This window comes from Plasmodium gonderi (genome assembly GCF_002157705.1).
Source record: "Plasmodium gonderi DNA, contig: Chr04, whole genome shotgun sequence".
NCBI classification, from domain to species: domain Eukaryota; phylum Apicomplexa; class Aconoidasida; order Haemosporida; family Plasmodiidae; genus Plasmodium; species Plasmodium gonderi.
The window spans coordinates 28,545-41,626 of NW_021628928.1; the positions used below are offsets into that span (position 1 = coordinate 28,545).

General features: G+C 22.9%; 3 protein-coding genes across 3 annotated transcripts; 1 reads left to right on the plus strand and 2 right to left on the minus strand.

Moving 5' to 3' along the window:
• Window positions 1-2,584: 2,584 nt before the first annotated feature.
• Window positions 2,585-3,463, minus strand: PGO_040030 (variable surface protein; the record flags this gene model as incomplete). Its single annotated transcript, XM_028686193.1, has 3 exons — window positions 2,585-2,749; window positions 2,877-3,359; window positions 3,428-3,463. 3 exons carry the CDS (start codon window positions 3,461-3,463, stop codon window positions 2,585-2,587), a joined length of 684 nt encoding a protein of 227 aa, XP_028541994.1.
• Window positions 3,464-6,269: 2,806 nt separating this feature from the next.
• Window positions 6,270-7,617, minus strand: PGO_040040 (variable surface protein; the record flags this gene model as incomplete). Its single annotated transcript, XM_028686194.1, has 3 exons — window positions 6,270-6,419; window positions 6,517-7,446; window positions 7,579-7,617. 3 exons carry the CDS (start codon window positions 7,615-7,617, stop codon window positions 6,270-6,272), a joined length of 1,119 nt encoding a protein of 372 aa, XP_028541995.1.
• Window positions 7,618-9,687: 2,070 nt separating this feature from the next.
• On the plus strand, window positions 9,688-11,191 carry PGO_040060 (variable surface protein; the record flags this gene model as incomplete). The annotated part of the gene is made up of 2 exons (XM_028686195.1): window positions 9,688-10,704; window positions 11,045-11,191. 2 exons carry the CDS (start codon window positions 9,688-9,690, stop codon window positions 11,189-11,191), a joined length of 1,164 nt encoding a protein of 387 aa, XP_028541996.1.
• Window positions 11,192-13,082: the final 1,891 nt, after the last annotated feature.

The following is a 13,082-nucleotide window of genomic DNA, read 5'->3' on the forward strand; positions in this document are numbered from 1 at the left end:
GAAATAAAAATCATTAGTATTTAAAAATACATTTAAAACTAATATAATATATAATAATATATATCTTAAATAATAATATTAAACCTGAAATTATTGTATTGATAAAATATATAGAGAATTAATATATCATATTATGTAAATATCTAATTAAGGTTGTCTATAATTTGCTTAAGAAAATATAAGTTCATATATAAATAATTTAATAACATTAACAATAAATGATATTTTTACATATACTACATTTTAAATAGGGTCAAAGTGTATATATATAGATAATAGCATTATACAATATAAAATGACAAACATATATTTCAACAATATAGGATATTACAATAAACTGATAAAATTATATTATAATATATAATATTATTATATTATAAAAATATTATGTTTAATATTTCAATATACTTATACTACGATCAAGTGCCTTTATTCTATTTTTAACAGTTTTGTTAATTTATTTCCTCATATATATACAATGAACATAAAGAAATGCTAGAAATATTTATTTAAATTATATTTTTAATGTAAAAAAATACATTTTATTTAGTAAAACTATGTATATATTATATTTTTTATATTTATTCACATTGATAATGTTTTATATTATTTAATGTGCAATTTACTAAGCACCAAGCCACTTATGGAAAATGATAGAATAGTAATATACCATCGTTATATGTCATAATCATTTTGTAAATAATTTTCTTTTTTTTCTAATTTAAATATATCATTCTAGAATAAAATAATACATGAATTAATATTATCTCATGTTTTTTTTTTTTTTTTTTATAGTATATGCATGTAAGTTTATTTGATGCAAAAAAGGAGATGTTAAAAAAATGTAATGATGATTATTGCACAGATGCTCTGGAATATTACTGCAATAATTTCACCAATAAGTATTCTGAAATTACTGATACTTCTAAAACATGTGCAAAAGTTATTCATTATTTCTATCAACAAAAAGTAAACGAAAGTCAGGAAGTTTAGGATGAAGATTGTATATACACATATTTTTGGACATATGATGAATTTACTAAACAATATAAGGATTATGAATGTATAAAAAAATACTATCATGGATTTTTAGATGCATATCAGAATTATATGAATTCTATATGCAATTATTATAAAAATTATATTACAGAAGTTATAATAAAAAAACTAAATGACAAACATAAAATGAATACTAAGATTAAACATATAAAAGATAAAGGTGGAATTTATAATAGCGATAAATGCAATTGTTCTAAGGAATGTGCTGATATATATACAATTTACGAGACTGTATGTAGATCAAACAATGTCTAAGAATTTTGTAATACTATAAAAAATGTTAAAGATCAATATAATGAGCAGATGGAAAATGAAACATGTAAAAGCCAAATACCAGGAGTGTTGCCTTTATACAAAACATATTATATAACAATTCCAATTTTTGTTCCAATTACTGCAACATTAGTAATGTCCATTTTTATATTTATACTGTATAAGGTTATTTTTGCTATAAGTTATATACATCTTTACTATAAAATAACTAATTTTAATAAATTTAATAAAATGTATATTTTATCAAAAGAAAATACATTTTTTATGCATAAATATTTTTTATTACAAATTAGTTCACCATTATTGGATCCTACTTACGAAATAAAGTAATGAAAAAAAAGAAAATTCATAAGTAACATATATAAAGAGTCTAACGCAATGCAGCTATCTGAAACGCCAAATAATATTTCAAGGAATACGGGATATAATGAATTATATAATTCTAACTAATTTTACGAATAATAATATAATTAAAAGAAAATATTTTGTTAAAAAAAATATATAATATTGTAAGAAGAACAAATTTGTTTCAGCGTCACTAATAACATCATATAAAGTTGGAATAAAACTAATAATATAATAAAACATAAATAAATGTTAATTAGACAAAATAATAAGATACAGTTACAAAACAAACTAATAATACTAAACATTTAATTAATAAGAATGTAAACACTAAAAAAAATATTATAAATTAATTTCTTACTTGTTATGTTTTAATATGCTGTTGTTTGCATAATGAAGGTGCTTTTATGATGTAAAAATTACATTACTCAAAATAATAATATGTTAAAAATACAAATTAACAAATTGTTAAAATACTTTTATTGCACTTCTTATAATTTTTTCTCACATAATTCATTCTATTTTATTTCATAATTTTGTGGATAAATGCATTTCAAAATGTTAAATACATATAATATTTTACTTGGAATTAGTGTTCTGTATATCATTCTTAGATATTTCTTAATACTAAGCACATTATATGTCCTCATATATTTAATATTAACATGTGAAATATAAAAAAAAAACATGTTCTATTACGATATATATAGACAATAAAAATTTCAAAACACTTATTTTTTTATATTTTGGGGGGTTCATCAAACTGACTCATTTTATTTCTTTAAATTTTATTTATTTTTTTTTTTTTTTTCTGTTATACTTCTGATTATGAAATTATATTTGAAATGAACATTATTGTTGTCATATTATTGTATAATTAAATATTTTATTTGGAAAAATATTTGAATTAAGAATTTTTTTTTGATGCATAAACTATATTAATTCTTTTTTTTTTTAAATCTAAAGTGATGTCTTCTCCACTAGGTCCTAAGGGATATGTGCCTTGTATATCCTTCCTTATTAATGTCCTTTTACTTAAGTTTTTATTAAAAGATCTTTTAATTTTAGTAAACTATATATATAGTAAGAATTTATAGAAAACATAATGTACTAATACAGTGTGAATGCTATTAAAGTTAAATTATTATAAATATTTCTTAAAAAATATATATAATTTTATATAATAATTTTTTTATTACGTTAAATATAATCAAAAATACAATAAACGTTATTATAACTGGAAATAAAACAGGAATGATGATGTCACTTAATGATTGTAAAGATGACACAGACACTATTCTTGATGTATAGGAATATTCGTATAAATTAAGATCCCTCTGGCACCATATGGTATCCTCACCACTCGACTTTTGCAATTCATACCATAATTTTTCTAATTCATCCCATAAGGTTACCTTACCAGATAATGTTGAATCCCCTATATACGTAGATTTTTTTTTGTTTATCCAATAGTTCAAAGAAGCACAAGTATTCTTCTTTTCTGTACCTGTAACTGATGCATTAACAAGATAATTATCCAGGCAACATCCAATTCTGAATAATTCGTAATCTTTTTCCTTTAAGTTAACTAATGTACTATTTTGATAAGATGTTTCTTCTATAACACCGTTTTTTAAATTTTGATAAACTCCTTCTATGAGTTCAACATTTATAGTAGCTGTCTAAAAGCAAAAATATTTAAAGAAAGACGAATAACATATGTATCACTTAAAAAAGAATTTGTTCGAACACATAAATACATGAACACACTATCATTTGTTAACATGTTCAGTTATATAAATAAAAGGCATAGTATTATTGCTGTAACCATTGTATAAATTTTAGTTCTCGAAAATTAAATATTAGAATTCATGATTTAATAATTTCCTTGTGTTCATATAGAAAATGATATGAATTTATTAATATCATTCGTTGTAATTTTAATAATTTACTTTTAAGTAAGACATATTTAATAATATTTTAATTATGAATAATCCTTAAAATGAATTTATAGTGGAATGTTATATCATTTTATAATTAAAAGTATGCTTTTTTTTATTTAACATATATATATTGAATTATATAAGCTTATTATAGTACAGTAAGATAATACCATTTTCACATAAATATAAATTCATTATAAAATTCATATTGTAAAATATACATATTATTTGTATGATCATTTTATATTTCTACACTTTTTATCATTTATTTTGTCTAAAATATACTTTTAGTAATGTAGTTTCAGCATATTCCACAAACCATGAGTTCTGGAACATGAGTTTATAGATTTTTCTCTTTCTGTATAATTCAATAGTAAATTACCCTTATCTTTTGGCAAATTATTTTATTTTTCTTCTTGTTCTTTGGGAATTATATCAATTGAAACTCTACGTACTAAATGTTGCCAGTCAGCAATATCCAGAATAAAATAAATAATCACTTACAGAATATATTCAATGGCATAGTTAAAAAAGAATTGTTAATTTTAAATGTATCATGCATATTTAGGCATGTATTAAAATATATAATATTATATATTTTCTATTTCATGTTTCATTTGTATTTAGTGTACATGTTACGTGTAAATAACATGTTCAAGTGACAAATATATCATAGTAAATCTGCATACAATTTATTTTCTCTGTAATAAAGTAATATATTTTTCAGTGAATTTTTTTCTATATATTCTTTAGAAAACCAACAAATATTTTGTCAGATACAATTGTAACAGTTTACATTACAATTATATAAATTTATAATAATTTAATGTATTATGATTTTTTCACACAATTAACTATTTTAAATAGATGAATTTTCAAAAATATCACACAAAAAATTTATGTTTTATTTGGAATTTAATGTCTGGTCTTTAAATTGTGTGCTTGTATTTATAATATATTATGATGTTATTTTTTTTTTTATAGTTAAAAATTTAACTATTACAAATGTATTAAAATAATAGGTTTGACAACGAAATAAATTAATTCGTCATCATACAAAAGTAATTTTGTACAACAGACAATGATATACTTAATGAAAACATTTTTGGATATGTCATTAATTATTAAAACCTAATATATTTACAGGAATATTACGTATATATTATTTTATTTCCAAAATTAGCACCCAAATAATGTCATTTATATGAATTATTATACATGAACTCCACATATGCCTACAGTATGCATGAATATAAGGAAATTATATGGATTTTCAACGATGTCATATAATACTAATCACCCGATTTTACATTCTTTTAACATTAAAATAATTTTATTAAATGATAACAATGAGAAAGTTCTTTAAATGGGGCATACATTAAAAATGAAAAAGAATGCCACATAGGAAAAATACAGGGATTCTTGCTGGAACTATAAGTATGATCCATTGTTAAAAAAGTTTAATGAATAAAAAAAAGAATTAAAAGTATTCCTGAGAGAATGTCATTCTATAATATATTAGGAATCCATAAGAACAAAGCGATTATGATAAAACTCATTCCCTATCATACAATGAAAATTTGCAAAAAGTTCAGTATTTAGTATTCGAATTTATAGCAAATTAATATGAAATGGGGATTGGCATACAATTTACGCTATGTAAAATGGATAATGAAATACCAAAAAAAAAAATGTGTGATTCGTAATTAAATTATATTTTTAATATTTTATTTTAAAATGGTATAAGCACTTATATTATTACATAATAATGTAATAATTACGTAAAATACTTCTGATAAGACCATAAAAAAAAAAAAAATTGAAATCTAGTTAATAAGTGAAATATCAATGTTGCACATATTAGTTAAATGCATACTCTATTTATAATTGTAATGATATTAAAATAATTATTGAGTTAAACTAAAAAAAATATATATAACAAAAATAGAACAGAACAACAATAAAAAAAAAAAAAAACTTTATAGGTATCGGTTATAATAAATAAAATATATCACATTTTTACAAAATGCGTCTAGGAAATAAATACATGCTAAATTAGGTATTAATATTTGAAAGAATTGGATCAGAATACCATTACAAATATGGCACAATTTTTCTAACGCATTTCTATGTATTTTTTTCTTTGTATGCCTTATTTGGTTAATTCCTAATATATTTACAAAAATAATGTATTTTTTATTTCATCATTATTTTATAAAATTTATCGGAATGTTGAATTATGTAAATCCATTTCGAGCATTTTTACGAAAGCATTCTTACCGACATAAACAATATTCTTATTAAATAAACAACTACGTAGCTATATAGACATAATGTGTAGCGTTTATCCTTTTAATAATACGTATTATATATTACACGTATTCAATATTTTTAAATTACATAAGTCTTAGTACTGATTAAATGTGCATTAATGATTTCATCATTAGGAGCTATACTTATTTTAGATAATCATTATACATTTTGATTATATATTACCATTAATTTTTTTATACGAAGGATATTCTTATTTTTTTTTTATTCTTTTCATTTTTATTTTTAAATGTCATTACTTGAATTATAGTTGTACAGCCTTTTTACATAACTATGTGAAATATTTTCATGCTCTCTATATAATATGTAATAAGTGCCCTATGCAGTGGTAAAAGCCACATTTAATCTTCTGATTGGATGATCTAAGAACATAGAATCCGAATCATTCATAGATGATCCTTTTTCAAATTCACCATCATAAATATTTTCAATCTTTTTTTTACGCGAATATGATCCCAATCTAGCAAACTAATGGAAAAATAAAAATATAAAAAGTGAGAATTTATATTTACTTTGTCATTACGTATTTAAAAAATAATACACATAGTAGTTTTAACATATGAACCTTATATTTTAAAATTAAAAGTGCAATTACCATGTGATAATAAAAAAGGAAGAAAATCGTTCCAAGCACTGAAGCTGTTATGATAATATTAAGAAACATTTTAGAAACTAACTTGTCATACATTGTTTTTTTGTCTTTAGGAATATCAATAATGAACACAGCTTCTTTATTACTTTTAATCTCTGGAATATATGGTGTTACTGTATTAACATTATCTTCATTGTTTCTTTTTGGTGTGGAGTCCAGAGATGCTTTAGGTTGCAAAGCGCCATTATCTTCATGTTCTTCCTTTTTTTTTGTATCCATTGACTCGAGATCTTTCTTCAATTTTTCTAATAATATTTTTGGATTGTACTCATCACCACATTTAATTGAAGAATTACAGGGAAAAAAATATGTTTCTTTTTCGTCGCAACATCTATGAATTTTCTTTTGATATAAGTTGTCAATGTAAGTAACGTAATTCACATATGCTTCACATCTGGATTTGTCAAAATTACTGCATTTAATATATTCAAGATTTTCAAAATAATCATGAATATCTCTTTCTTCTTTCCATCCTTTCGCATCACCAAGATAATACACATTACAAGCTTTATCTATATTATACCCTGGAACAACTGATGATACCAAATCAAAAAGTTTCCCAGCAGCATAATTATTCATATGTGTATTGGTTCCAATATAGTATTTTTTCTTTATCTGGTCATGGAACCAGTGTTGAAAGTAATAACAATCTCGTTTCTGTTTATCTTTATCTTTTTCATTTTTTAATAATTTTAAATTTATTACTATCTTATTACAAAGTCTTTTATCCTCCTCATCACCATCTCCAAGATTACTTATACAGTAATTATGACTATCAGTGATATCTACATTATCTAATTCTTCATATTTTTTGTGTGAAGGAAAATCTAATAAACTCTTTTCCTGTTAATTAAGTAGAATAAATAAATGCTCTTATGTAAATATAGATATTCATTAAAAAAAAAGGAGTTTCAGTTATTCTTAAAATTATATAAAATGTTAAAATAATAAGTTATTTATGTGATAAAAATATACCCAATCATTCGCAGTTGAAAACGTCATTGTGTATTTCATAATATATTGTAATAATGATACTCATAATTACATATATATGTGTGTATGAAAAATTAATGAACTTGTTCTATTTCTATAATTTGCATCGTTATGCATTAATTTTAAAAAATATAAAGAAATTCTCTCGTAAAGGTTACATGCAATTTTGCTATGAATCTAAACATTATAACAATGTGTTAATGATATTATACAAAATGAACCGCTTTATTACTATATAAATAATCAAGCAATATTAAGAATATAACAATCCAACTAATGCGTAATATTGTATAACAAATTTTTATCTTATAAAAATTCAATTTATCCAAACGCCTTATAATTCTATTAATAATGTATATAAGAACAAATAATTTTAAACTATCACTACTTTTTACAATATTTTTTATGTCCAAGTGTTTAACTAATCGTTGTTCTTGTAGACTTAATAAATATTGTCTACATAAAAAATATTTCTCTTTCAAAAAATAGCTATTATGTTGTATGTCACTTAAGGATATTACCAAGAATTATTTAGGTTTTCCCCCCAAAAAATGACGTTTTAATTGTTTCATTAGATATTGTATTTCTACAATTTTATATAGCACATATTTAAATTTTCACTTCTTTAAAAATGATACAAATAATAATCCTTATCGTTTTATAAGACTTCTTTAGATCACGGATTTTTGTTATCAAATTTACATGCTATAAACTTTATGTTAATAAATTTATAATTTTATTGCAATAAAATACTGCTCAGTTATTTTAAAATTTTTGCTTCTAAAAGAAAAAAAAGAAAAAATTCAAACTTTTATTATTCCTATTTTTTTAATTATTTATCTATTAAAAAAATTAAATAAACATACGAATGGAACATTTAAATAATTTGTTATGTGTTTTCCTATCCGCATAGATTTTTGTATAGGCATGGTTATATTCACGTAATTCAGAAATATTTGTGACAATTTATTATTCCTTATCATAGTTGTTACAATGTTTAAAATATAATTATTCTATTTTCATATATGACTTAACATTATTTAAAAAATATATTAATAAACTTTAATATTTCTTTTAATAATTACTACTTATATTGCGTACATTTTTAATTGCATTGATATTACAATAACAAAAATGTACATAAATAGAACTATTACAATGTGCCTTAAAATATGTTGACTATAAGTTGCAGAAAATATAACAAAGAAATTCCTACTAGGTATTTTAGTGTCTCATTACATATACCAAAAAATCAAGAACATTTAATTTTCCTATAAAACAAAAATATATATCATACTATTTATAAACTTGGCATCTTAATACAAAATAGTTGCTATATGTATAATGTCACCTTTCTGTATTACAAAAACTATTCATGCTTATAATTGAATTAAATAATATAAGAACTAAATAATGATATCTTAGTTAGAATGCCCAAGATGAAGAGAAAATGAAAGAATTTACATCCGTACGAAAGATAATTCAGAACTAGTCTTAATAATGAATGTGGACATAACATATGTATATTGTGTAAACATGGATAATAAAGAAGATATTTCTGTGTAAACATAGAAGCAAATAACGTTTATGTAGTTCATTATAAGAAAGAAACACAAATATGTGATGGTTTTACAAAGTATACTTCATATCACCCATAAATAACACAGCTGTACAATACTTTTTTAGTGTTGCTTCTATGTTTTTTCTTAATTATATTATTTTCAATCATTAAATTTGAAAATAATATAACTCAATGTGAGTATTTAAAATGTGCCTATTAAAGTAAAAGTATAATGTGTTTAAAAGTTGTATCAACAAATTTAATTATTTTTACAATTTTACACATAGATAATCATGCCTTTTTAAATATTACTATTTTAAGTGATGCATAAATTCTTTTTAAAATACTCTATTGATATGTACAAATAATCTAATTAATATAATTTGACCATATTGTCCTATGTTCTGGATGTGAACAAGCAAGACACTTTAATATGATTTTCCGAAATAGTAAATTACTATAATTAATGTTTACCTATCTACATAAATAACTTTTTAAACTTATTTGTTGAAATGAAAAATTAAAACTAAATGAAAATTAATGCATACAAAATGGGAACTGTAACTGTTTCGATTTATGGAAATAACGGTACTTTGGATACTGATACATGTTTGAATAAATATGCAGAAATTCTTGCATATATTAAAGAGGAAGTTAATAATGTACACGAAAATTCAGAAAAATGCAGAAAAGTGCATGAATATATAAACGAAAAAAGTGCTTTATTAAATGAATGTAATATAAGAAAGCATTTAAGCCTAGATTTAAATGATTCTAATGAAATAAAGAGCTTTAAAGAAAAATGTAACAAACATCTTGAGGATATTAGTAAACCTGCACTTCAAGAACAACAGGATACAAAGTTTAAACTTGAAGAAGAAAAATCACCTGGACAAAGCGAAGAAAGTGGACAAAAAAGCAAAACTGCAAAAGTAAAAGGAGGTGCATCACAAAAAGAAAGTAATGAAGCCCCCCCTACAATTAGTATTTCAGAAGGACAACAATCCGGAGATGATGGAAAAGAATATGCTGAAGTAGATGGATCAATAAGAGGACAAGTATCGCCCCAGGATCAACATGACACAACTTTGCATAGTAGTGCAGATGAGGCTCAAGAAGTAAAAACATTAGCACAACTGAGCCAACAAAGTGGTAAATATGAACATCAACAAAAAGAGATGGAACTTATATTTGCCTCAGATAACGAAGGAGAAACTGAATCAAATGATTGTCAAAATAAACCTTCTTCATCATGTAGTCTTGAGGGGAAATCAGATGAAGCTGGAACTCCCCAAGCAAAAGGTTTAAAAGAAGCTTCTAAACAAGGTGATACACAGGATGAAAACGCTGTAGTTCTTAGCACTTTGCAAAATCCCTACAGTGAAGGTAATATGACGCAACATAGTGATCATGAAATTATTTTAACAGAACTCTGTAGTGATACTACACATTCTGGCATAACTTCTTCTGCTGAAGTTGGTGCTTCCAAAGCACCTAATAATGTAACATCCCATAGTGTTGATAGTGGTAAGATACAGCATTTCTCTGTGAGTCATAATGATTATTCCTCATTTTTAAAGGGAACTCTTTACAGAACTAAAAATATTTAACATTTCTATTTTTCTAAAGTGCTAGAGTACCTAGTTAAATGATACCTCATATTTTGATGCAGATACTCCTAGATATTCTGATATAATTATGCATACTAATTAATATATTCATGCAGGAAACCAAAACCAAGGTACCCCTGAATCTGAACAACATCAACCAAATGCATATAATGTACAAGCGAATAATCATGAACAAGTAAAAAGCCAATCTACTGATTCCAATAGTGATGTTAATTCTGATCAAAGAGAGGGCAAAGGTAAGTAAAACCATATTAAGTACACTATTTCATATCATATTTCCTATTTACTTGTTCATAAATTGGCGCCTTCTACACTAGATGTTCATTCTCATTTTACTACATCATTAAATGTATTACCTTCTCCGCAAAAGTTTATAACTCTTATAAGTCATACATATGAATGAGAAAAATTATTTATTTTTGGAATGCCATAAAATACACTTAGTACCATATTCATTCCCATTACAGTTACATTATCTGAGGATAGTCCCGTAGTTATTATTGAATCGAATCAACCAAATGAAGGAAATGAAGGAGTTCCATATAAAAAGTATATTCTGATGATATTAGTACCATTGGTTATTATTTTATTATTGGCATTTCTTATAAAAGTAAGTTAAGATTTTTAGCGTTATAAATGTTATTACTATCTTTTAAATGTTTAAGTTTATTATGTTATATTCTAATAAACACCTTTTTCTTTACAGTTTACGCCCATAAGAATGCTTTTTGTAGAAAAAAAAAAGAAGAAACGAAAGCCGATGAATCAAAAATTACAAAGGGCACTGTCAGGTCCCTCGACTGAAAAAGAAAGATGCATCCAATTTTCATATAGCTATTTTGAATATTAAATATAATAAATATAGAGTTTTAAAAACTGGTTAAGTTATATGCATTAAATATTATGTATATATGAACTATTGATTTAAATTTCATAATATTTTTTTTAACTTCTTATTTGGATTAACAAATTGTAATGTATTAACGATATGATTTTAAAATATTTGTTTATAAGAAATTTAATTCCTATTTCTCACAGAATATTATTAACCATCACACAAAAATGTGTGTATGTCTATTTTATTATATTTTTTGTAAATTTTCCTATAATGTGAAATGCTTTTAAGAATTTATATGATAAAATATTTTTTTTTAGTAAATATATGTATATTTTTACGTGAAATTTGTTGACTCCCTCTTCTTCCTTTGCAATTTTTTTTTTCTTAATATAAAACGAAAATATAATAAAATTTTTTTTGTTGTATATATATGCTCTTTTTTTTGTTCTATTGACGTAAACTACATAAACATTCCTTATAATTTTCTTGTATTTTTTGTTATTTTACACAATCAGTTATATTAAATGTATACATTATTTTGTTCTAGAGTATAATTCTATGTCACAACCTATTATGAATTAAATTCTAACAAACAGTTTAGTTGTAATATAAACAATGTATCTGAATTATATATAAAAAAATATAACAATTAAAAATTATTTTTAATTTTTTTAAAACTACGAATTACATAGTGTAAAAAAAATATAAATAAATATATTTTAAAAATATATGCTGAATATAAAGACTCCTGTTTAAACAATAATGTATTAAATTGTAAAATTGGTGAAATTATAAATTTTGTGTATACCAAAAAAATTAAAATGTGATTATTAAAAATTTTGTGCGTGGAATATATTAAATAGTAAAAATCCATTATAATCATAATTGGTATTTATTAATATGTAATCTGATTTTTTAAAAAATTAAAGCAATGTTGAAAAAAAAGGAAAATACCTATTGCTGCAAATTTTTTAGTGACATAATGAAAGTTATATTGCTTGTATATTATATATTTTTTTCCAGTATCACATTCATTTTGCATAAACTATAAATATATTTAAACCAATTGTTTCATGATTACTGCTACAGAACACTTAATACATCTCATAAACTTATTTATATATTATGTGATGTACATCCTAAAAATATCAAAAGTTACATATAAAATAATTTTTTATTTGCACTACAATATAAAATACTTCAAGCGTATATATTATATAGAATTATGCAATATAAATAGAACTTCTTAAATAGTACTCCTTGTAAGTAAATATTTATATTTTTTTTAATATTTCTCTATTCCTTAAAGAAAATCAAAAAATACTCGTACATCGACATGAGATGTTTGTATTTAATATAAGAGGAAGTAAAAGAAAATTATGTAAGTCATTCATATAATTTACATATTTTTAGTATTACAAAAGTGGACAAAACTATTTATTTAAACTTCCTATTA